Below are 27,267 nucleotides of genomic sequence, written 5' to 3'. Positions count from 1 at the left end.
GTGCATTTATGGAAGTAGCAAAATCTCCCAGCCCCAGGACTGGTGAAGGGACCATAGAATCTATGTGCATTTATGGAAGTAGCAAAAATCTCCCAGCCCCAGGACTGGTGAAGGGACCATAGAATCTATGTGCATTTATGGAAGTAGCAAAATCTCCCAGCCCCAGGACTGGTGAAGGGACCATAGAATCTATGTACTCCACCCGAACTCCCAGCTTGTGGGAAGCCCTCCACTGTTTACTGCCATCTTCCAAGCCTACTATTTCAGTATAAGTGTGGGGAGATCCATTTCCCAATTTTATTAAAGCAGCAGTATACTTCACTCACATGCAAATTTTATCCAAAAGTCTACTATCTAAGACAGATTATAACAGGACTGGGCTCTTTGAAGTAGCGTGTACACCTACCTCAGTACTGACAGCCCCTGAGGCCCTTCTCCTGAAGCCTAGCGCCCCCCAGGACACCAGTTTGAAAACGGCAGGAAAATGGCTTGCAAAGTGATTTTGTTCCTTCATGTAAAACACAGTAATTAATGGTTTTCCAAAGCCTCTTCCAACCTCGTCTTTGGAGTTTTATTATTCTGTCTCTTGTTGAATAGTTGGTGTGAAAAGGAAATGGAAATCCAATCTAGGGAGGCCACGCGGTGCAATGGTTAGGAGCAGAAACTGAAAGTAAACTGGCTCTGTGGCCCCAGGCAAGTGATTTAACTTATCTGTTCAGCTCTGGGCAAGTGACTTCCTTGTGCTTCAATTCATCCAGCTATAAAATGAGGAAAATAATACTGACGAGCTCATGCTTTTGTGAGAATCAAGTAAATTAAGTTATACAAAATACTTAAAATTATGTCTGAAAACAAGTATTTAGTAAGCATCATATAATTGTTTGCTGCCATTATTTGCTACTATTATTGAGATGTTTAGTTCTCAGGGAAGAAGTATTTGGACTACATCTCTGGGATGCTGTAGGAAAGATTCTTATGATGGAAGTCAGGTAAGACTGGGTGTCCTCCAAGGCCCTGGATTAGTCAGGATAAGCAAAGTTATGCTACCATAACAAACAAACCCTGAAAATCTCTATGGCTTAACAGAACTGAGTTTTATTTTGCTCACACCAAGTCTAACACAAATTAGATAACTCTCCGCACAGCTGTCCTCCAAAGAAGCACCAATTAAGCCTACTTCTAGCCTCTACGGTCCCCGTGGCAGGGAACAGAGAAACTTCAGACTGGAAGTGACACCACTTGCTTATAGTCCTTTGGCCAAAACCAGGCATATGACCAGACCCCGATTTGTGGGAGGAGCTGGTAACTTAAAGGATGTGGATATGGATAAGCAGAAATCTTTCAACCTGTTAAACCTGAAGCTGGAAATAAAGCTGCATCTGTGCCCACATGAACTGTCTGATTGTGTGAAAAAATTAGTCTGGAACCAGTGGCTGCTCACAAAGCCATTATTAATGATCTTATTGAAATTTATTCATTTCTCCTTTTTTAAAATTTTATTTTATTTATTTGAGAAAGAGCATGAGCAGTGGGAGGGGCAGAGGGAGAAGAAGATGACCCCACTGAGCAGGGAGCCCATACCCTGGGATCATGACCCACAGAAGGCAGACACTTAGCCACACAGAGACCCTAAACTTTGTGCATTTCTTTTTTTCTTTTTCTTTTTTCAATGTTGAATTAGCTAATATACAGTACATCATTATTTTTTGATGTAGTATTCAAGGATTCATTAATTGATTGATGTAGTATTCAAGGATTCATTAATTGCATGTAACACCCAGTGCTCATCACAACAGGTGCCCTCCTTAATATCCATCACCTGGTACCTCATCCCTCCTCCCCCCTCCCTTCTGTAACCCTCAGTTTGTTTCCCAGAGTCCAGAATCTTTCATGGTTTGTCTCCTTCTCTGATTTCTTCCCCTTCAGTTTTCTCTCCCTTCCCCTATGGTCCTCTGTGCTATTCCTTATGTTCCACATATGAGTGAAGCCATATGATAATTTTCTTTCTCAGCTTGGTTTATTTCAATTAGCCTAATCCCCTCCAGTTCCATCCATGTCGATGAAAATGGTGGGTATTCATCCTTTCTGATGGCAGAGTAATATTCCATTGTATATATGGACCACATCTTCTTTATTTATTTATCTGTTGAAGGGCATCTTGGGTCCTTCCACAGTTTGGCCATTGTGGACATTGCTGCTATGAGCATTGGGGTATCTGTGCCCCTTCTTTTCACTACATCTGTATCTTTGGGGTAAATATCTAGTAGTGTAATTGCTAGGTTGTATGGTAGCTCCATTTTTAACTTCTTGAGGAACCTCCATACTGTTTTTCAGAATGGCTGTACCAGCTTGTATTCCCACTGACAGTGTAAGAAGGTTGCCCTTTCTCCACATCCTTGCCAACATTTCTTGTTTCCTGTCTTGTTAATTTTTGTCATCCTAACTGGTATAAGGTTGTATCTCATTGTACTCCACACTTTTCTTAATGGAAAACGATTATTTAAGATTTAAGTTAAAACACAAGTTAAATGAATTGTCCTACAATGACCAGAATTTTTTTTTTGGTCTTATCTTAAAGAAAAATAACCAGGAAAGTTACCTGAGAATTAGCCTATGTCTCAGTAAGGATCACGGGTTTCTTTTTTTTTTTTTTTTTAAGATTTTATTTATTTATTTGACAGACAGAGATCACAAGTAGGCAGAGAGGCAGGCAGAGAGAGAGGGGGGATCAGGGTGGCTGCTGAGCAGAGATCCCAATGTGGGGCTCCATCCCAGGCCCCAGGATCATGACCCAAGCCGAAGGCAGAGGCTTTAACCCACTCAGCCACCCAGGCGCCCCAAGGATCATTGGTTTCTTAAGCCCTTTAGTGTATATGCTGTCAGAAGCAGTTGATTTATGTGGAGTCAACCTGACAATCATTCCCTTCTCTCCTCTGGATTGGTTTCCCACTTCATCACAGACAGAACTCACTTCATTTATCTGATCGCAGCTAAAAATCTGCAGAAAAATGACATTGGAAGAGATGATCATTTATTCTTTGATAGTCATCTATCATCCATTTTTCTTCCTCTGAGGTGGCCGATATCTCCTTTGGTTCTCTCTTTTCACCTAATAATTAAAGAATGACTTGCTTATTATTTTTTGTTTACCTCCCACTTAAAGTTTCTCACTTTCCTCCTCTTGCCATCTTAATAGGGAAAAGAGAGAAAGAAAGAACAGAGAGGGCAATGCATGAAGCCTGTTGCCTTAGAGTCAAGATGGGCGAACCCGGGGGAAAGATAGGACAATTTCTTTTTGAAGGGGCCAACAAAGGAAAGTAGTAGAAGAGAAAATTGACTGAATCATCTGCCAAGTTTCAGATGCTTCTCTCTGACACATCTTTTGAAGAATTCAAAGGCACCAATGAGTGTTCATGCTGGTCTCATTGACGACAATTTCTGCTTTAAATAAAATGAATAGGACAGGTTGAGAACATTGCATTAACTCACCCGTCTCTGCGGAGATATACGGATTCTCGGGGTAAAGTTGTCTGGAGCTCAAAGGGGCACACTGTGTCATTCCGGAGCTGCCTTACAGGATCTGAGAAAGAGAGCACGGCTCCAAGCCTTCATGTTTAGCCCACTCCACTGCAACTGTGATTGCAGCCTTTCAAGGCTTTGTTTCGGGTTGAGTTTGGAGAGCAGTTGGCCAGATCTGTCCCTTGATGAATATCTTCACTTTAATCTGCAATGCAAAGCCATAGGCTTCAAAGAAAGGCAAGCCACAGGAATAAGGTCAGGGTTCCTTTGAAGCCAAGGTTCAAAGATGAAATAGCAGTCTCTGTGAAATGACAACGTTTATGCACAAACAGCCACCTTCCCTCTGCAGCCGGGCTGCTTGTGGAGCTCGGGCACACAGGCTGAGAAGCTGCGGGCCGTGCAGGCATTCATTCCACGTGCACCAGGGCCCTTCTAATCTCCTTCTAATCTTCTAATCAACTTGTCCCATCATGCAGTGCAATGAGCCCAGAGTGGAGATTTGGTTTCTCCATCCTCATGGTCCCTAAGCCAAATCTTAAGGGGCTGTAAGCCCCTTAAGGGCAAGAAATGTGTCTTCTTGAATTAATCTGTTGTGCCTGAGTGTCAAACCCAGTGCTCGGCTTAATAAATACATCACGATTCAACTTCCATCTTGCTGGCCTATTCCGTTTCAGGTCAGAGTTTCTGCTAAACCAGGTCAAGGGAATGCTTATCTCAGAGGAGTGGAGGCCAGAAGTGTGTTCCACACCCATGAGGCAGCTGAAGGGATCACTTAGTACTGGGGACCTTCTGTAACTGACATCACTTTTGAAGAGGTCCAGGAAGACTGCAGCTCTGTCATTTGCTTCGCCTCCACTTGGCACAAACAGAAGACAGGGCTGGGCCCCAAATCATAGCAACCCTCCTAAGGAAAGCACCAGCAACAGGTGTCTTGTTATTATTTACTTAAATCTTGCATGCATGTTTTTCAATGCATCCGTCAATATTCTTTTTGAAATGCCAATTTGACCTTCCTTCCCCACTCTCCCTTTTGTATCTCAGGGAGGATTAAGGGTATGTTCTCTGCAGCCAGGTGGCAAGGGGCCCAGTCCCTAAGTGCCTTCGCTCCATGATGGGCAAACTGCTTACCCTTGCTTAGCCTCCATCTCTTAATTTTAATGGGGGTTGCCCGTAGGAATAAATGACATCATACAGGTAACAGACTTAGTGCGACACTTGATAAATAGGAAATACTCAATAAACCTAACAGTTACCATTATTATTATTTTTAAAAAAGATTTTATTTATTTATTTGACAGACAGAGATCACAAGTAGGCAGAGAGGCAGGCAGAGAGAGGGGGGGAAGCAGGCTCCCTGCTGAGCAGAGAGCCCAATGCGGGACTCAATCCCAGGACCCCGGGATCATGACCTGATCCGAAGGCAGAGGCTTTAACCCACTGAGCCACCCAGGCACCCCATGAAAAGATTTTATTTATTTAGTTGACAGAGAGAGTTCAAATAGGCAGAGCAGCAGGCAGAGGAAGAGGGCGAATCAGGCTCTCCACTGAGCAGGAAGCCAATGCGGGGCTCAATCCCAGGACTCTGGGATCATGACCTGAGCCAAAGGCAACCGCTTAACCGACTGAGCCACCCAGGTGCCCCCATTATTACTATTATTTTAAATCATCTGCTTCTGCCCTTCTCCCGATTGTCAAGTTTTTACTCACTGGAGAGCTCTGCCTTTCTCTCAGACCTGTACCTGCTCCACCAGCAAATCCCACAACACGTCCTTTGCTTTATGTCCAGAATCTGGTCTCTTCTTGCGAGCCTCAGCTCTCCCTGGGTCAGCTCCACGCATGTTACCGGAGTGGCCTCCGGGATAGCCCCTCCACTTCCACTCTTTTCTTTTATAGGACTTGTTTTCCATACAGAAGCCAAAGTAATTTTTTTTTTTTTAAGTGTAACTCGGAATACCCCCCTCGCAGAACGTTTCACCACTTCCCATCCTGCTGAGTGTGAAGCCCAGACCGTGGCCTTCAAGTCTTCTCATGATAAGGTCTTCTGTTCCCTCGCTTCATCTACTCCAAGAAGCTGGCTTCCTTGCTCTTCCTAGAATGCAGGGAACGATGCCTGCAGAGGCACTGTGCCCTTGCCGGCCTCTCCAGCTCAGCATTGCTGACCAGTATCTGTGTGGCCCCTCCCGCGCGTCCCTAGCGTCTTTACCTAACATTAGCCTGTTAGGGGAGTGGCCCTATATTAAACCACGCTCCCTCCTTGTCCCTCTCGTTCTCCTTACCTCGCTCTTGTCTTCATGGCATTTGTCTTCATGGCACCTGACAAATGCGGTAGATATCGCCTTGCTTTTTGTTTTCCTTCCTTAGAACGGTAAACTCCAGGTGAACAAACACTTTGTCTTGTTTTATTCATTACACTGAGAACAGTGCCAGGCAGTTACAGGTGCTCAGCAAATGCTTGTGGAAAGACAGAATCTTCTCTTTCCCTCTTTGCTCCACAAAGAAATGACCCTTGTCCGTCACTGCCCTGTGCTTGATTCTCTCCATTCCCACCTGCTGCAGGCACAGCCCCTTTTCTCAGTGATGAACTGTTCTCTTCCCGCATCCTTTTTAGCTTTCCCTTACCCCTTCATCCTCTTCAACCAGCCAACGAACGAGTTGCGTCTCTTCCGTGGCTGCAGATTTTCCTGAAACGGTGGTGTTTGCTGCCTGTCTTCTTGTCCTAGATTTGACTGACCTCTCCACCTCTTCCTCTCTTTGAAGTCTTCTCTTAATTATGGAGATGCTCTTCTTTTCTGGTTCTTTTTTAATTTTTCTGTCTGTTCTTACTCCCCATTTCTGTGAGGTCTGCATGCCTGCCTGCACTTACCAAAATTCGATCTTCAGTTCCTTTTCAAATTCCCTCTGTACAGGCACACCGCCCCCCGCCCCCCGCCGACGACACACACACACATATACACCCCTTATGTAGAGACATGATTCTCAGATTTGAGCCTGTATCAGAATCACCTGGGGGGATGGTGAAACAGGCTGCTGACAGCTCTGGGCTCAGAAATGCTTGTTGCACATCTCATAAGCTCCCAGGTGATGCTGAAGCTGCTGCCCCAGGGACCAGACTGAGAATCACAGGTGTGTGATGATCTGTAGTCACTTCAGTTTCCTCCCTCCCATCAGGTTTTCCCATCACTCCGTGAGACATGAAGTGATGACTGGGGACACGTGAGCAACTTTTTCAGACATTGGTGGCACTAAAATTAGCATATAAATGTAAGAGCAAAACTAGACACAGACATAGGGCAAGAATCCCAAGAAAGAGGTTGACTGTGGCCAAGCTCAATGCTGAGATGGCCAGTATTAAGTTTTCAGAGGTTCTGCTCCATCCTTTGGAGGAAAAGATGGCCCAGAACAGATATGTTATCAGTACCTGTATTATACTCAGTGCATAATTGGGACTTAGAATGTTTCTTTTTAATTCAATTTGGAAAATGTATATCAGAGACCTACTAGGTGTCAGACACTGTGCTTACCACTGGTGATGGGAACATGATGGGTCTCTATATTCATTAGAAATTCACAGCCCACAGGTGCCTGATAGCCAGATGTTCCATACCCTCACAAAGTACCTGTGTTCACAACAGCCTCTCCCTTCAACCTGCGCTTCTATATAACCTTTTTGAAGTACAGAGAGTCATTAGGAGTTCATTATCACAGAACTGATTATATTATTTGATTTGAAAGGAGACATCATACCCAGGGACTGCCATTTCTCTAGTAACCTGTGTCTCTTGGGATGGACAGGGTATAATAAATACTTCAGTTTTTCAGAGCATCTGTAATAGGTGAACTCCATTCAGTGAGAAAGGAGATCCCCAATGGGCAACTGCTAAGTTTAAATTAAATTATGAAGAAGGAAGTTGAGTAAGTTAAAATAAACTACAACCAAGTCTTTCATATCCATAACTTGGGAAGAATGGCTTTTCCGTTTACTGTGTGGGGTCTGCTTGACTTTGCACTGTAATTATCAGCCTCCTATTGGCTACTCATTTTCCTGCTGTGATTGTTACAATTTTGTTGATATGGTGTAGAAATGACACTGGCACTTTTCTTAGAAAAGATGGTCTGCTCAATCCAATACACCTTTTGAATATCAGATGCTAAGATTTTATAATACTTTCAATTTCCCATGAGGATGAAACAGCAACTATACATTTTATCAAGCACTTGCCTCCTTGGGCGCCTGGGTGGCTCAGTCTTTAAGCATCTACCTTTGGCTCAGATCATGATCCCAGGGTCCTGGGATTGAGCTCTCAATTGAGCTCCCTGCTCCGTGGGGAGCCGCCTTCTCCCTCTCCCACTCCCTCTACTTGTGTTTCCTCTCTCCCTGTCTTTCTCTCTCTCTCTGTCAAATGAATAAATAAAAAATCTTGGGGAAAAAAAAAAAAACACTTACCTCTTTGCCAACATGCAATCTACAGACCCCTTTATTTGAATATCTAAGCTTAATCTGGACATGTAATTTTTTAAAGATTTTATTTCTTTAGTCATAAGAGATGGAGAAAGAAAGAGACAGAGGGAGAAGCAGGCTCCCCAAGAAGCAAGGAGCCCGATGTGGGACTTGATCCCAGGACCCTGGGATAATGATCTGAGCTGAAGGCAGATGTTTAACCATCTGAGCCACCCAGGTACCCTGGACGTATGATATTTTTAATTTTTTTGTGTAACATCAGTTTTTTTAGAAATGAAATTTTATCAGAGACAGGAATAGCTTTGGAAAAAATCTGACTATAATTAATAGGTCAGTACTTACATTTGAATGACTCCACTGGCTAACTCATTTCTTATTTTACCAAAATGGCTTTATTAAAAAAATCATCATATCTGTGATTTAACCATCCTTCTCCCTTCTGTCACTTCCATGCTAGGCTGGTGGGATGATCACCAACTTTCTTAATTAAAAAAAAAAAAAGCCTCTTTTTTGCCATCATATGCATGGAAATATTTGATGTTTATAATTGAGTGGCCAGAAGTATCCCTAGAAATGAAAACAGTAGTGAGAATGTACTTGCAAGAGAAGATGTATACAGAATTGCAATTCCTAATGTATAATACTCAATTTAAGTATCCTAAACCTTCATCACTGCTAATAAAGTCTCCCAGTCTTATGCAATGAAGTTAAGAAAAATGAAATCCTCGATTTTTATTCAAAGTCACATTTGTCCCTCTTCACCCTTTAACAGGGAGTTTATGAGTAGTAGTGGGGGATGTGTCTGGATATTATGGCCATAGAGGAAAAACTAAAGGTAAAATTAAAATGAAATGATGGGGACACCTGGGTGGCTCAGTTGGTTAAGCTGCTGCCTTCAGCTCAGGTCATGATCCCAGGGTCCTGGGATCGAGTCCCGCATCGGGATTCTTCCTCAACAGGGTGCCTGCTTCTCTCTCTGCCTCTGTCTACCACTGTACCTGCTTGTGCGCTCTCTCTCTCTCTGACAAATAAATAAAAGTCTTTTAAAAAAATAAGATGAAATAATGAATTGTGTTTTTCCTGGAAATAAAGCAATTCACTACAAAGGGTCCTCAAAGCTGGACAATTTGACAGGATGAAACAATAGGGTGTTTTATCTTATTAATTTAATGTTTTCTGAAGGTTGTGGGCAGAGATTATTGCTACCAAAGGACAAAACAAATAAGCACAGTATTACTAGGATCCTTCCTCAGTCATTTTAGATATTACCCATCAAACTTAGATATTATCCAAATAATTGCCTCAACTCTCCACTTTCAAGATGAAGAAAAAGCTTAACAAGCCTAAGAGAGCCTGGAAACTTTGGTTTTGGTGAACTTGAGCACGAAAGCTTAGGGCGGATGGGGAAACTGAGTATGCAAATGGAAGCTAAGTACCCTCAGCCATTGTGCCAGTACAAGGAATTCTTCCTCAGCCTGGCTTCCTTTGCCTGCTGGCAAATCAAAACTGATGGGCCAGGATCTGAGGAGGAAGTATTAAATAGACACACTCCCCAACAGAGGGCCTGCTCGCACTAAATCTTTCTGAGATTTTATTTCCTGCTTGACTTGGGAAATACTCAAAACATTCCATCTGGAAAGACGTCCTTCCTTACCTGGGCCCCAGAACTCTGTTTACACATCCCATGCTGCCTTTGGCAGAGCTGGGGAATGAAGGCTCTCGGGGAATGGGATCCCTCTCCTCTATGCCTCTGAGAGGCTCTCCATCCCTGAAGTGAGGAAGTGATTTCTTTTAAATCAAAATTTGCTTATATTATGGTGTCACTATTTCACGGCAACATCGCCTATCCTAAAATTAAAACTGAGTGTTCTGTCCCATCGTTGGAAAATCCCTGATTCTATTCACTGAGAATATCTGAGGGGCTGAAGATGACTGGTTTCTGTGCATAACGGAACAATTAATGGAAGGGGGCGTGTATTGTTCATTGAACAAGTTAAGATCATGTTTAAAATCACCAGATAATTCAAAAATTGGCACTGATAAAATTTTAAAATGTGATCAAGTTTAAAATCATCAGATAATTCAAAAATTGGCACTGATAAAATTTTTCTTAGCCTCATCAACAAGGAAAGAATCTATCTTCAAATTGAAAGAAAACAATTAGAACTTTCTCTGGTTCCCCAGAAGCTTGCATCCTTTCCCTGTTTTGATCCCTTGACCCCCACATAAGACCTTCCTTGCTCCTGACCCCAGACAGACACAAATACCCTTTTACTTTCTGCCACCCACTCATCTCTCAGAACTGGTTCAGAACCAAACTCAGGGCCCAGATGAACTTTGGACTCAGAACATCTTAGAATGGGAATTCATGCGGGAATGACCCTTCTAACTCCTGCCACCAACACTAACCCCCTTTCTAAAATATCACCCATTTCTTTGTGGGTAACTCTCTCTACTCCCCTGTTCCGCACCATTTTTCTTCACAGTACTCACCACCACCTGGAATTATATACTTGCTTCCTTGGTTATTGTCTGTCTCCCTCAGTAGAATACAAATACCGTGAGGATACGACCCTGTCCCCAACCCCAAGCAATATATGTTGATGGGATGTATGACCCCGTTCAACGGGAGCTTTGGCCATATCCCATCAACTGTTCACCAGGCATTGGTCCCTCCCTTATGGATGCTCAGGATATCTCCTCCATCTGGAAGGCCTTCATCTCTTCCCACAACCCATTTATACCTATTTTTCTTAAGATTGTATTTATTTATTTGAGGGAGAAAGAGAGCAAACATGAGTGGGGAGAGGGGCAGAAGGAGGGGAAGATGGAGAAAGGGAGAGAGTGCCAAGCAGACTCCCTGCTAAGCATGGAGCCCGATGTGAGGCTTGGTCCCAAGACTCTGAGATCATAACCTAAACCGAAATCAGATGCTTTAACTGACTGAGCTACCCAGGTGCCCTGCATTTATACCTATTCTCTATCTCCTAATCCCCATTTAGCCTTCGAAGCCCCATCTCAATGACTGCATTCAGAAAATACTGCCTCCCTCCTCCATCTCCTTCAATTTATCCCTCCTATGTTAGCCACAGGCCCCCAACCCAGCCTTCCGAATAGATAGCGTTTGGTTAATTAATTGTGTCTTAAGCATCAACTATGTAAATGAATGCTCACTGACCAGATTTGGGGCCAAATAGATTTCCTGGGCAAGGCTTAGAACCTAATCACTACCTATAAACAATTATGGTTTCTTTAGAAATTACCTAGAGAATTATTTTGGTTCAAACACTGGAGTTAGAATCACTTCCTTTGATTGATACCTGTACAGTCCAAAATCTAGGGTCCCTTTCCTATTCTTTTGATAAATGAGTGGTTTTATATTATCACATATACTAAGGCTCTGTCTAGACACCATCTAATACAGAGGTGAGTAAGCTGGGTAATTCAAGCCAATGCTACCCAAATAGCAGGAACACAAATGGAGTTTTTCCTTTAATTATCTAAGCAGTTAGCTGAATCCCTTACTTAACGTTTCCCATGGAGACATCCAAAGCCCAAAAGTGCATGTGACTTTTTTATACACAGTAATCAGCAAGGACTGGCCACCAGCTAATCCTCTGTCCGAGGCAAAGTATGTATCTAAAATAGAGGAGAATAGGTTGATTCTGAGGCATCCACAATGGTATTTCCCACTAAATACACTGGAGGGGGGGCCTTCTTCTCTCCCCTACTCTATCTTAATGATGATTTGCACTTAGGATCTTTTTCAATCAAGAAACTTCAGGTTTTCATGACATTACTTGGTGACTAGTAATGAGAGGTTGAGAAACTAAAATTCTCACACAAAAATTACAGTTTCCCTTTATACCATTTAGCCAATGAAACATAGAAAGGCATTAGGGTTTTAAACCCTTGAAAGTTTTCATGATATACACAGTCTTATAAGGCTGGTATTAGTTAAGGTTATAAGTTGCTGTAGCAGACAATATATTATTAGTGACTTAACATAATAAAAAAAAATACTTTTTGGTCATACAAAGTCCAGAATGGTTGCTCTTTTTGCATAGGCAGTTCTCTTCCAGGAATCCAACCTCCTTCCAACTTGTAGCTTCAACTTCCAAGCTTCAATATATAGCTTCCAAGCTTGCCACTGAAGGAAGGAGGAACAGAGGGGATGAAATAGGCAATCTTTTCACGGGCTGGAACTGGAAAGGTACATTTCATTTCTGCCCACATTCTATTGACCATAACTCAGCCCCATGACCTTACCTGACCACAGAGGAGCCAGGGAAATGAAGTAACTGTCTGCCTAGAAGGAAATGGGTTCAGTGAGTAGCTAGCCAGGCTTTGCCACAATCCTTAACCTCAGTCCGGGACATTCTTTCCTAGACTTTTGATGGATGTATACTGTAGGAAGACACTGTATATTTTAGACAGTTTCCCAATTTTGCCCTGTTGACTGATTAAATCTCTTGACCTGAGACAGAATAAAAGTAGCTAAGAGAAAACGAAAAACAAAATCCAAAGGACTGAAGATAAATCTCTCTTCCTTTTGTAGGGACTCTCGGGGGTCCTACTCTGGATTTTACTACAACCATTTCTGCTTCTTTTGCACAGAACCTAGTCCTAGGCCACGGCAGGTATTAAGATCATTATCATTGCTTTGTTGCTAAATTCCCCAACACCGTGCACTCTTTGAAGGCAGAAAAATGGACCCTGGGCATGATGCTTCTCCAGAAGACATTAAAATGACATGAAATTAGGACAGCTCTGGAAGTCAGGCCAGATCAGGGAAGCACGTATATTTTGGAAATAGTAGTGTACTCTCAGACAAGTCAGACTTTTTTTCTAGAAGGGGGAACATGATGGGACAGAACATAGAACATTGCAATTTAAAACGTGCAATTTATAAACAAGCACATTTAGGCTAGTTATCTGAAATGGAGGGGCTGGTTTTGAATCAACCCAAACCTCACATTCAGCCACCCTTGGGTTCTTTGGGGACCGTGGACTTAAAGGAGGCTAAGAGACTTGAACAAGGATTGAACCTCTGACGTTTATCACACCAGCACCCAGCAGGTGACTAGTCAAGGTGACTCATCACCAGAGAGAGAACTAAAACGAGAGTTTGTGCCAAGATCGAGATCACATGAAGCTATGACCCTGCCCCACATTGCTTGAAGCATTTCATCGACTTTGAGAAGCACTGTTTGTTTCCGTTATGTCTAAATGGGCAAGCTCTCTCCAGATCGTTCCTGCTGTATTTGAGATTTGCCAAACAGATTTTTTGAAGGCTTAATCTGTTTTTTTATTCAGTTATTAAGAGAAAGAGCGGAATACAATGGCAAGGTGTTTCAAGGAACTTCCATCAACTTATGAATCTCCATCATTTTCCTTTTTTTTTTTTTTTTAACCCTCGGGAGAGAAAATCTAAGGGTAAAAGAAAAAAAAAAGAGTGAGACTTAAAATATAATTCATTCAAACTGGAAAATACAAGCATGCCTCATCTTTAAATCATTTTGTATGGATTATTTCATTCATCCCAGTCATTTGTGAACTTTTATCATGAGATTGGCAGGTGAGGTGTTGACCCCGCTTCTAACCCGACGTGGACTTGGAGAAAGTGGCACCAGTGCCTTCCAGCTGTGACCTTGGACCTTTGCTCTGGGTCCTGGAACAGGGCACGCATATTTTTACACTTGAGTTTGATAGGTTTAAAAATAGCAGTGAGTAACTGGGAAGATTTAGGGCCTGAGGTGGGGGAGGGGATGAGGGAGGAATACGCAGGGTGACAGCAATTTGCTCTCCAGTCGAATTTTCTCACTTTCTTACTGTTTGTATTTGACATGAGATACAGTCACAAACTTCCCTCAGAAGCTGTTGCCTTTTTTCAGTGCTTGTGGGAGCTATAGATACCTTAATCCGTCCGCATCACTGAGCTTTTCTAGAGCTGTCCTTGTTCATCATCTACTCTTCCCCCGGGGAATTCTGTGTCCTCTGCAAAGGGAGGAAAAAAGCAGTGAACACCCAAAAAACCCTGGTTGGGGCAAAGAAACTCAATAATAGACATGTGATTTTAAAAGTTCTCATGTTTCTTAGCACCTACCTCGGCAGAGAGCAGATCCAAGATCAGCTTCCTACAGTTTCTTTTCTGTTCCGTTCTGCCCCTTGGAAGTCCCTTAGAGAGTACGAGCGGGGTCCACAGAGCACCCCACCTGAATCGGGCCCTGTGAGGGCCCAGGCACTGTTGAGGGAGGCATTCGCTGCTTCTTCCTGAAGATCTGTGCTTGGCTACCCGCTGGGGACCAGACAGAGGCAGAGAAAGACGCTCCGGGCTTTGTGGTCTTTCCAAAGGTTTCAGGCCACTGGCATTTCGGCAACAGCTAATACAAAACAGATGGCCGGGCGCTACGCTCCGCTGGCTTTCAACTGAGGGACTACCTCCGTAGTGATTAATCACCTATGCTGGGGGGTGGGGATGGAAAGTCCTACCTGGCTCTTTTTTTGTATGTGTGGACCGCAGGCAGGGCTGAGCCAGCCGAGTGACAGACATTGCTTCTCTGCCCTGTTGCCATTTCTGTGCACATAGGATGGCTTGGGTTTATCCCATAAACATAGAAGGAGCCGGCAAACTGAACCCCTGCGAGGAGGGGAAGCTGGTCTGGTTGTGCAGAACTGGCTCGCCAGATGTTCCGTCCCTTCATTTGTTTCGCCGTGAGGGTTAGGCAAAGGTGGAGGTTTAGGGCAGCTCCGTAAATTCTGCACTTGCTTTAAGGCCTTACAAAATTTCCTTAGCAGGAGGGTAAAGAGGATCTGTTTGTCTTTTAGATGGCACTGGGGCAAAAGGTTAGTGTGGCCACTTCCGTCCACCGCCCTGCAAACAAGATATCCTTTTACACCATGAGTCTCTCCAGAAGCTTCCTCTTGGCTTTTGTCCTCTGTGTCGAGGGACGCAGAGATGGGAGTCCGTAATGGAACACATGTGGAACTCATGTTGGCTCAGTACAGCTAGAGAAGGAAAGAACGCGGTTCCAGCTGTAGCGTCACAGAGGGTAAAGGGAAGCCACTGTTTCATACTGACCTGTGTTTTTCCCATCACTGGTTCATGTTCAGCTAAGCAGCAAAAACCCCAAATGCCATGGGTGCCTTGCCCCAGCCCCATTCTTTTCTGGACAAGTTGTGGAGAAAACCAGCTACACGAGGCCGCAGCTGGGGAGGATTAAGCAGGTGGATTTGTGCCTGGAGAAGCCCGGCGTGTGCTCTGGGCTAGAGAGAACGAATGTATTGGTTTTCTATTTCTGCATAACAAATTACCACAAATTAAGCAGCTTAAAACAACATCATTTATTATCTCATGCTCTCCTTGGGTCGGGAGTCTGGGCATAGTCTGTTCTGAGCTCAAGGCCAAATCAAGGTATCTATGGCTGGCTTCTCTTCTGGAGCTCAGGCTCTTCTCCCAAGCTCACGTGTTAGTGGCAGAATCCAGTTTTGGGGGTGCAAGGGTAAGGTCCCCATTTCCTTGCCAGCTGCGTGCTGGCCCCTCTCTGCTCCTAGAGACTGCTGGAACTTCTTACCATCCAGCCCCTCCCTCTGCCTCAAAGCCAGCAATGGGGAATCTCCTTCTCGAATCTTCGGGAATCTCCCCCCTCTCTTCCTGAATCTCTTTCTTCAGGGAGAGCCCAGTCCCTTCTAAGGGCTCACCTGATCAGGCCTCAGGTATAGGTTAATGTCCCTAAAATTTATTTTACTCTTCTAAAATAGGAGGGCTGTATATAGTCTGATTCTTCAACTTGAATACTGAAACTGAAAATTGTCCCAGTGAACATTTGATTCTGGTGGGTAAGAAGCGATTGGAGGACATGTCCTAGACACTGAAAAAAATCCCACAAAAGAAAAAACAAAAAAACAGAAAAACAAAAACCTGAGAAGGGACCAGGAACAGCCAGATTGGGTGCAGGTGCCACAGATAACCTCCTAACCTCCACTGAGCTCAGGGACACAGCCCTATAGGGCAAATCCAAGTCAGTCGGTCTGGTCTTTGGTTCAAATGAATAGTTTTCAATATTTTTGAACTACAGAATTTTTTTTCAAATGAAATGTATATGAGCATCCATATTATCAGATATAAATAGTTTTTAAATTTTACAGTACTCATAGGGACTTATTGTGTGCAGACACTCTTCCAAGTGCTTAACATTTAATGTGCAGAATGGAATGGAATGGATATTATTATTATTACATTGTCATTAGTCCCGTTTTATAGGTGACGAGCCTGAGTTACAGAAAGATGAAGTACCTTGCCCCAGACGGTAAAGCTGACATGGGACCCAGGAAACGGGGCTCATACTTTTTGAGTTCTTGTCCTTGATGCTATTGTTGTAGTGAGGGCAGGGCAGTCTGATCGGCCTTCTGCTGAGGGTTCCCTCAATGTCCCCCCATGCCGCCTCTCTGCGGCTTCACCCGTGCACTCCCAGTGGACACTTTCAAAGCCAGAGGGTGGAATCATGTAGGCAGCTGCCTCGATGGGACTTCCTGGTGGCCACGTTGACTTGCATGGGCTCACAGAGACCTTTCAGGGGACCCCATGAACCCAGTCGCTTAGCCCAGGACCTGTCCTTTGCTGCCTCCTTTGCCTTCCTGCCACAGATCCCAATAAGCTGAGGACGTGCACCCCTTCACCTGCTTCAGAGTTTGCTGCCACTCTGGCCTCCTACTTGTCTTGCCAACTCCATTTTTTCCCTCATCGTCAACCATGTGCTATACACCATGTGCTTCCTCTTCCTAAACCCCCTCAGAACATGGCATGTCTTGCTCATGATGCTGCCATGGCTCCCTACTACCCACCAAAACCTACCAAATCCTGGGGTGCCCTTCAGAACTCTCTGTGGTCTGACTCCACTGATCTTTCTCATGACTGTGATGCAAATGTTATGGCAAGTGAGTTACCCATTTCCAGGTGCCTCCCCACCTCCAAACTTAGATACACACAATGTTCACTTACCACCTCTAGCTCTTTGCTCCAAAATTCCAAAGCATTTCTTCCATGGTGCATTCCAGTAGGTGAGGCAGTTACTGCTATCCTCCCTATTTAACAGATCAGTAAATGAAGGCTCAGAGTTGATGAGTCACTTGCTCATCTTCATTTAAAAAAGAAAAAGGGGGGCACCTGGGTGGCTCAGTGGGTTAAGCCGCTGCCTTCGGCTCAGGTCATGATCTCAGGGTCCTGGGATCGAGTCCCGCATCGGGCTCTCTGCTCAGCAGGGAGCCTGCTTCCCTCTCTCTCTCTTTCTCTGGCTGCCTCTCTGTCTACTTGTGATTTCTCTCTGTCAAATTAATAAATAAAATCTTTAAAAAAATTAAAAAATTAAAAAAAATTAAAAAAATAAATAAATAAATAAATAAGAAAAAAGAAAAAGGGAAGGGCAGGTGGAATCTTACATACAGATCTGTAGATGGAGTACAAAATATTGCGAAACGAAATTGCTTTCTGGTGTCTTCGGTTGGGATCAGCCCTAATATCTTTGTAGAATCAACACCCACAATAGCAGTCATGACTTCAAGCAATGATTCTCAACTGGAGGCGACACAGTTACCCCAGGAGTCTTTCTGGAGCAGAATCCCGGGGGTGGGGGGTGGGGGACAGGGGGACTTTATTGTATGTATTCTAGAAAAAGATAGATTCCCAGGAGACTCTGGTGTGTTCCTGTGCTTAAGAATCACTAATTTACAAAGTTCCCAGGTGGCCCCTAGCCTTCCAAATTACCCCATTAAATGTGCAAACTTCCACAATTTGTGACTTGCGAAGACACTACTCTCTGTTGAAATGCAAATTACCATTAAATCTTGTCATTCGTTCTGTAAATATTCAGGAAGCCCTACTGTGTGAAAAGCCTGCCAACTCTGTCTCCACCTTTCTTAAGTCTCTTCCGCTCAGTTGTATATTGTCTGCTATCTGCCCTGTCTTCCATGCAAACATTTCCTTGCAAACCGTCTCAGAATGTTCACATCTTCTACTTCACCTTCCCAGCTGGTCTGGCTCCTGAACATAGTGAGTGCTTTTCGTTTGCAAAACTTGTGAATCCATGAATCATGGAATTCACACCTCATCAGAAATAAGTTTACCAGCTTCTCTCCAAAGAGCAGACTTTGATTAGCCCAGGAGGTATGGCCCGTTTCCAGGTCAGCTGGGTAACGCATTAATGATCTCCCAGCCTCAGTTTCGGTATCTGTGAAGAGGGCCCCCAAACACGGTTTCTGGTGCATAATAATAGATACGCAAGACCTATCCATTCTCTTCTCATGGGTGAAACTCCTGACTCCTGATGGTGTGTGTGAGTCACGGGTAGGGAGGTGGAGGCAGGGTGCAGACAGCTGTCCACCCTGGATGTCCGGCCTCCTTGCTCCTATGTGCATTCCCCGGAGGTGTGACTAAGTGGCCTGAAGAGTCCCGGGAACATGTGTATGTGACTATAAAACATGCTGTAACCTTGGAATCCAGACATCAAAAGGGAGAGCTTCAGTGCCTGATAAAAATGTGTGTTCCTCTCAGCAAACCACTCCAAACAGTTTTCTCCATCCCACTGGGAAGCTTGTCACTGCTAATGTGATTCTTATGATTCTTCCTGCCCTGTAGCTTCTTGATCTTAGCTGAGATCACTTTGCTCCTAAGTGTGTTGCAAACAAAATGTCCTGTCTGAGCTCCAGAGCTTAAAATAACAGACCGCTGGGTTCCTGCTGTCACACTGACACTTTACTCCAAGGTCCGTCCTGTCCACTCCCCACCCCCCATCTCACCACAGAGACCATGCCCCGCCATGCCAGGGGGAGGAGCCTTGAGTGAATGGACAAAGAAGGGGCAAGAGGCAAGGAGATGAGGCATTCTTAAGTCATTTAGGTATTCTTTAATATCAATGTGATTTTTTAGAAAGATCGACTTCTTAAATTTTAAGAGATGTTTTATGGGAAGGCTCTTCCCATCTCTAAAAAAAAAAAAAGACAATGTTTTCCAAGCAAGGCTGCCTAAGAGCCTCTTCGAGGTTGTCCAGTCTGAATTCCGACTGTCATGGCGGCGTGCTAAACAATTTAGGGAAGGATAGCGGCATGTATTTCTTTATGTGCACTTTTAAGCCTGGAAAATAATAAAATTAGTCCCTCTGTGGCATCTGGGCACATTCATGTTTCCTCTATTAACAAGTGAGCTTGCAAACCTGCAGAAAATAGAGAGCGGCACCCGGGTTGGCTCACAAGCTCATGAAATCCGCCTTTTCCACTTAGTCCTTCAGAGGGAAATGCCTCTCTGTTTTTTTGCATGCCGACGGTTTAGCAGACAACAAATTTTCCTTCTTCAGCTTTTGACAGGTCATTCCGGGAGTCTCCACTGTCTGCAATGCCTTCTGGCCCTCTGGAGGTTGAGTTCTCCCAAGCATATTTTTGGAAACACCACAGACGATTGTTTTTATTAGGGGACTGCAAAGCTTTGTAGTGGGATGCTTTGTGTTTTATTTGTTTTCCTTCCCCTGCCCCAGCTGTTTTTGTTTTAACAGCATTGGAGAGAAGGTTAAAGTATTTGTGGCCTCCGGTAACCTAGACCATCTCTCAAGTTGGCAGAGCTAGAAATCTGAATGGGTAGAACAGCAATGTACAGGTCAGCTGGATTTTTATCCAGCCTCCTGGATGGCGGAGGGGGGCGGTGGGGGTGTTGATAGTTGGGGTGATCTCGAGTCAGAGCAGATAGCTGTCAGGGGAGCAGGTCAGCCCCACAAAACATACTCTTCAAGCATCCAAGCACTGGTTAACTGCTGGGAGGTAATCGTGCCAAAGAAGAGGCCAGGACATATGCCCATCTTCTATTTTCCACTACCAAGGACACAGCCAGGACACAGTCAGGCACTTATTGCCAACAGGCATGGTTGTGGGCTTCGACTGGCAATGGAGGCCGTTTCTGAGACATCCAAGTCTCCATGGCTATGCCTCCTGGAAACCAAAATTCATGCCTTGTCCCATCCTGATTTATATTGATTTAATACTCATTCAGTTGATCTGGGGTGCGACCGGGGCTTTGCCAGGCTCTCCAGATGATTCTGAGGTGCTATTAAGGTTGCTAGGAACTACTGCCCTATGGAAAAAAGGGTAATTAGACTTCCAAATACCTACTGTGTGCCAGGCACAGTATGAAGCATGTTTCTGCATTAACCCCTCTATTTCCACCAACCTTTCGGGCGTTGAGCTTATTTATCTGTATTTTACAGGTAAACCTGAGGTATCAAACCATATATTGTCCAGAGGGAGTTCGGTGTTTTTTTTGTTTTGTTTTGTTTTGTTTTTTAGTCCATTTAACTCTAAAGACTCTCCCTTTTACAGAGAACCCACAATATAGCAAAATAAACAGTCCTATAAACTCTCTGGAACCCTACATAAGGGATCAGCTCATTTACTTAATTATCTGAACAGAGACCGCCCTGTCTTTTACATGATGTGTGAAAGAAGAACCAGAAAGGGTTGAATTAGAGTCTCTAATTGAGCAATGCCTGGTATCCATGCCACCCTTACTTGGCCATCCCTGTGCAAAAAGACAAGTGCTAAAAATTTCCTCCTACACTTACAAAGCACTCTTCAAGCAAGGATCTCAAAGCACACCACAATTAATAAAATCACCCATATCCTGTCTAGATGAGTAGCATGTTATTTGCATAAATTCCTCTCTTCCCCTAGGCCCTACAGGAGTAGAATGTTTCCAATTTTAAAGAGTGAGCAATAGAGTAATTGAAAGGAGCTGTATCTTGGCCGATGCAAAGGACCTCAAAGGCGTTAATAGTGATGTATATAAGAAAACATGGTGACCACGAAGTGTATCATAATGGCTTGTCAGCCATGTTGTGCTAAATGATTCAAAGATAGAAAAGACAGGGCAATTCTTTAGAGTCAGCTACCCTTGGGATCCATATTCTGATCTATTTGGTCAACTCTCCAAAGAATCTACAAGCAGTAAAGTAATGGCATTAGCTGATGATCCAGTTACTTGGGTTAATCAAGGCAAAGGGGACAGACGGGGCCAATTAAGTAGCTGGGCAGCCCAATGATAGATGAGTCATTATGGGCAAGTGCAAAGATAATGCCACTGGGAAAACAATTTAAGTCATTCATGCAGTTCCGGGCCAGGAAATCCTTCTAGTCTTTGAGGGGGATCATTTAGGAATCATCACACCAAGCCTGATGAAGTCATCTATTCATTGTGCAGCTAACGATCAACAAAAGAACTAAACGTACAAGGCGACAGGACATATGGAATACATTTTGGTGGCTGGGATGTAGATCTGTGACTTCATTTGAATCACCTTTAAAACAAGTCTTACTCCAGCCCTCTTCTTCTTTTCCTTCTTCTTCCACAATCTCCCCCTACTCCTTATACTCCCCTAGTTTCGGGGTATAGATGAAATTTTCTTTATTTCGGGGTATAGATGAAATTTTTTCTTTTTAAGTAAAAACAAATATTCTCCTCCTTGTCTCTAGTTCTGGCCTTCAAAGAGGTGCTTTCTGTACATATACAAGTTTCCAAGGATCACTTCGGCATGTTACAAAGCAATTCATTTTTAAGCCCCCAGGAGGTTTTTCTATGCAGCAACATTTATATAAATCTGGAATTTGGGGATTGAGGGCTTATCTTTCCCTTTTTGAAGGAGGTGGGCAGGAAAATAAAAGCATATATGCATTAAACTAAATCATATTTGCAGCTACCTGTTTCTTGAAAACCAAAGTCCCAACCAGGGACCCCAAAATAAAGGTTATCAATGACTGCCATGTTGATAAACTCAGTAAACACTATTTTATCTCCTGATTTGTCTTCTTCCTCACTGATTGCTCTGTTTGTCTCCCTTGTAAGTTCTTTCTCTTCCCAGCCACAAAATGTTGAATTCTTCTATCCCTGTCCTCTTTTTTTTTTTTTTTTAAGAAAATCTACCCATCATTCCAGCCTATTTCTTGCCCCACATTTAACCACATCTTACCTTGTTTTCAACCACTCTTTTCTTCCACACACCACTGCTCCTGTTTCCTATACCTGAAATGTTCCCCTCTGGTTTTTTGCCTGTTAACATCTGTCTACCCTTCCAATCTCAACTCACTAAACATGTACTGACTTCTAGTCATATAGTATTCTTCACAGCACTCATTAGAGTTGCAATTTTCCATCCATTTGTAGATGTCATATCTGTCTGCCCACTAGATTAAATGCTCTTCCCTATTTCTGTTTATCTTCCAGTTGCTACTGACTAACCTTGCACTGCCCACTTCTTTTTTTTATGATTTATCATCACAGCCACTGACCAGCGGCTTCCTGTGTCTTATAGATTCTGATTATAAGCTTTTCTCTCTGTGTCTCTCCATTTCAGGTCTTAATGCCAATTGTTGGTTTTCTCTAAATTTTTCACATTCTTCCTCTACCAGCAAGAGGACCTTATTGGTTTAATTCATATTTATTATCTATTTGGTAAAGTTTTCATGATAGACCAATTCATGGCTCTCTGGCCAACACCCAAGTAGACTGGCCTTCAATCAAAAGTGTTGCGCATCCATTAGCTGTGGCCAGCATGGTAGAATTGAGACATCAGCTTTCCTGAAGGGAAATCCAGATGGTTTCTCCATCATAACCTGCTGGCAGAGTCAGAGAGGAGTCTTCCTTGAAAACCGGGCTTAAGTGAAGTATAGTAACAGAAAACAAGCAGAGGCAACTGGATCATTCAACACCCCTCCTTCTTGGTTGGTGTTCTCCTCAACTAAATTTCTGTTCTTTTGCAAATATTGTTAACACATTTAAGATGCCAGAGAAGTCAAGTAGATTTGGGTCTGGTAAGCAAAACTCTCAGGGAAGAGCTGAAGTGTTTTGGGAGTGATAGAGCCTACTGAAAAATGTCAAATGATTGGATGAAGAATGTGCCCTTTGGGGACCTATCTACTTCTGATTCACCCTTACTTTTCAGGAGTAGCCCATCAGGCCCCCCAACTAAAGTGAAGGGAGTTCGCTAGTCTTCCCCTGGGGCAGGCCTCTAGTCCTTGATGTCCTACTCCTTTTCTCTACAACATGAGGCTGTTGAAAGACTGCTCAGTCCTTAACATCTGAACTGCCTCTACGAGAAAAACTTGGTATAACAATGATTCTAACAGCTGGAAGAGATACATTTTATTGAGTCTCTAGTAAAGAGTTGGCTATCATCCATTACCTGGATAGACATCATCCATTGCTACTCTTGGGCATAATGTAGAGGTAAATGGCACAGATTCTAGAACTCAATTACCTGGATTCAAATTCAGACTCTGCTACCTACCAACTATGTGAACTTGGGTGAGTCACTTGACTTCTTTTCATGTGTAAATGAGAATATAGCATCTAGTTCAACACAGTTGTTGCGAAGGCTAAATAAATTATTGTCAAGTGCTTTATGTGATATTATGTGAGTTGCAAGTACTATTGTGGTTGATATTAGCATTGTCCTTTAGAGGTAACCTCATTCAATAAAGTGGCCACCTGTGTTACTCAGAACACATTTGGTTATAGGTTGTATAATGCAACTCAGAATAGCTTAAGAAAAAGAAACATACTGGGATAGTCCAAAAAACAGTCTCATTTAGGCATGGCTAGGCCTTAGGTTACAATGATGCCATCAGGACTCTTACTGTCTTATACCTTGGCTTTCTGCATTAACATCATTCTCAAGCAGGTTTCCTCCATATGACGACAAACATGTAGCTTCAGATCACCTCACTTATATACTTCTTCAACAGATCGGAAAGACTCTGATAAGCCCACGTTATAGTTCATCATTATTGAACCAATAATTACAGGGATGGATTATTCCAATTGGCTAGGCCTTGGTCATATGATAACCTTGTAGAAAAGAGGAAAGTCATGTCCAACTCTGTCTGAACATCATGGCCCCCTGGAGGAAGGATGTTGAGCGGGAAATGTCCACTGTTCAACCCTCTGTCAAGACACAATCTGAGGCCATTTCTCCAAGAAGGAACTGGAGAACTGTGATTGACATATTTACTGACATGTTAACCATTTTCCATCTGCAGAGTTGCAGACACCCAGGAGTGATGTTCTGAATATTGAAAAACCAGTAAAGCAAAGACTAATCAGTTTGAATAAAACCCCAACCAATCATAATGGAAGTCAGCTATAGCAGCTGTTCCTGCTCAACAGCCACTTTGCATTAGATGCAAATGTTGGACTGATTTCTAGGGGACTTAAACATCCAATTCTGTTAAATCTTCTGTACCAAGCACACACACTCTGGATTTGGCTGGTTTGCTCACTTGCCTCACTGGAGATGGTAATGGAGTAGACAGATGTCTTCAGAACTCTTTCCACTCTTTAATTGTCTTTGCCATCACGTATGTGTAACCTACCTCCAGGACATACAGGGAGGACAGAGGCTAAGCTTTTGTAAGCTTTTGAGCTGAAGCAACAATAACCTGGAAAGGGACACATGTTACCTTCTTTGACCTTCTGTTTGGAGCCCATGCTGTCATTTTTCGAGCTTGGGGAAAACAGAGGTCCCCTTCTTCCATTCACTCGATTCCTTTCCCTCTATTACTGTACCACTACCAAATGCCTCACAAAACAGTTCTGGTCTCAGCAGGCCCTATCTTTGTCCAGGGATGTGTTTCCTCTTCAAACTCAGGTTAGGTGAAGTGCTCTTCGATTAGAGACTTGGATGAGAACCAACTTAAAGGGCCAGCCCAGTGTGGCTGAAAAGCTTCTACCAACAACAGGTGTGGTGTGTGTCTGTGTCTGTGTCTGTGTGTCTGTGTCTGAGTGTGTGTCTCTCCTTGTCACACTCCCTTCCCCTGGGTTAATGTCTTTAAAGTACTTAACACACCTCTGAAACAAATAACATACTATATGTTAATTTTAAAAATAATAAAAATTAAAATTAAAAGAATGACAAATAAATAAAATAAAGCACCTATCACAGATCCATACACAGCAGGTACCTAGTAAATGATAGCTTGTCTCCTTCCTTCTCACTAGACACACTCTCTGCCCACCCCACCCCATAGGCTAGCCTGCCCTTACTTGCTAGCAGAACCTAACAGCACCATACCCCGCTGGATCCTGGCTTCCAGACTCAGAACAGCTCTCAGACATCAGTGCCCATACCTGCTCACCAAGAGGTATTTCCCCACCCTATTTTGACCCCCTCCCAGCTAATGATGCAGGCCTGCAGAAAGACATAGGTACTTGCTAAGTCAGTTTGACCTTTGCTTCTCTCTTCCTGGTGGGAATTGATGTATTTCATGTCTGTCTCCTTTCAGGGTTGCAGAGAGTACGGCAACTTGCAAAAAACACAAGATACTTCAGACAGAGACTGAATGAAATGGGATTCATTATCTATGGCAATGAGGAGTCTCCCGTCATCCCTCTGCTCCTTTACATGCCTGCTAAAGTAGCGTGAGTATTCAATGGGCTTTCAGAATAACCCCGAAGCCCCAGGGTGATCTAAGACAGTGCTTCTGACTCTACAACTCTCTTTCTGCATAGGCAATGCTTATGTAGTTGGAATGGGGTGCCGAGTTCAGAATTCGCTTGCACAGCTTCTTGGAAGCCACCTGCCAGCCCATCAGCTGGGCCTTTTCACAGGCCCTCTAAGAAGAGAATCAAGTGTCCACCACTTACAAGCCCTTTGAATTTGGGTGTCACCGTCTAGGTTTCAACTGTAAATTAAGGAGGATCCATGCCTACTTCTGTCCCACAGCCTCTTTCCGGGAGAACTTCTGGAGACCATATCTCTCAACATTTGAAAACAACATTACCAGACTCTGTGCTTTCTCCACTGACTTTCATGCTCATCCTCAGAAGAAGGCAGCCTTATTTCAAGTGTGGAGGAAACTGAGGCTGCAGACAATTAAATAGTTGCCCAAAGTCGTACAAGTTGAGCAGTAATAAAATCAAGAGACTATCAAGAGGCAAACCCAAACTTAGGCTCACAATCTTAACACTAAATTTTAATGCCTCTCCTATAAACCTATGTGGAGTTGTTTCCCATTGACTGCAATTCTGAAATTAAGCATGAGAACAACTACATAAAAAGAAAGTGACTTTTCCTCAATATGGCATAGACAGTTTGATACATGAGCCATTCTCCAACCTGCCACAGACTAACTACCTCTGTTATTAAAAAGAAGTTAATTAGAGTCCTTTATAAATATAAAATGTTTATTTGGGTGTCTGACCATGTGCACAGTAGAAAGTAATAGTTAATACATATTTATAAGATTCTAGAAGTCCTAACTCTCCTGCAACATAACTCCATTGTTGGAAATTTCTGCTTGACTCTCGAAGAGTGAAAAGATTGGTAGAGTATTTCAAGAGTAGAGAAGAGATTCTGGGATTATCAGTTGAGAACTCATGGTGGATAGAACTGATTAATTCTTCAGAGTACATTCTTCTATCATTTCACCACAGCAAAATAACAAGCAGTTAAAACCACACAGGAGTTAATTTGCAGGCCATACCATTACCACCAGTGGGCCCTTTGTTCACAAAACTGGGTCAGGCTAACAGTGTATGGAATGGTCAAGAGGATACTGAGCTACAGAAAGGTCCCACAGGATGCTGCTCGGTACTTAGGGCAGGGAGGGTTGGCAACAGGGATTCAAAGTAGCATATGATCCTAAACATCTGATTTGGGGAGGCAAAATGAAAACCTACATTTGTTCAGAATGGTTAGCAAAATGGTATGTTCTGGAAGAAATATTCCACACTTAACCCATGTCCATCTCATATGTTATCATTAGCTCACATGAAGACATCAACAATAAATTTGTCTTATTATTGATCATCTAAAGTGCACAATGCTGGAGGGTGGTCGTGGGGAGCGTGCCGGATAGTTCTGACTTTGGTGGGGGAGGCTGGAACTAGAATAGTAGTATGAATCCATGCCGTGGGAAGAGTACATGAAGAGTTAAAACAAACGCATTTAAATTCAGGAATTTACCTTTGCAATACCAGAAAGAGAGAGGGAGTACTTCTGCTCCTTTAAATGCTGGGAGTCCTAACTGGACAAAAGCTAATGTGAAAAAATGAGATCAGAGACTGTTATGTGTAAGAATTGTGCTCCTTGGTGTAGTGAGGAGTTCGGAATGAAGAAGAATTTGACTCTGTCTCTTGCTAGCTGGGAGATCTTTGACAAGTTGCCCAATTTTCTAAAGCCTCAGTTTTCTCATTTTTACGACAGGATGCAATAAGACCTATTTCATAGTTCTTTCAGTTAAACAAGATGAGGTCTGTC

General features: G+C 43.3%; 1 protein-coding gene across 1 annotated transcript in view; it reads left to right on the top strand.

Annotated features, from left to right (window-relative positions):
* The window catches only part of SPTLC3 (serine palmitoyltransferase long chain base subunit 3), a 136,822-nt gene that overhangs the window by 99,218 nt on the left and 10,337 nt on the right, over nt 1-27,267 (top strand). The window contains exon 10 of the mRNA XM_059406529.1: nt 25,292-25,427. Within this exon, the coding sequence (XP_059262512.1) occupies nt 25,292-25,427 (136 nt within the window). The remainder of the gene's footprint in view (nt 1-25,291; nt 25,428-27,267) is intronic.

Source organism: Mustela nigripes, chromosome 7, assembly GCF_022355385.1.
Source record: "Mustela nigripes isolate SB6536 chromosome 7, MUSNIG.SB6536, whole genome shotgun sequence".
NCBI lineage: Eukaryota > Metazoa > Chordata > Mammalia > Carnivora > Mustelidae > Mustela > Mustela nigripes.
The sequence above is the reverse complement of the archived record's forward strand: the minus strand, read 5'-3'. Positions and strand labels throughout refer to the sequence as shown.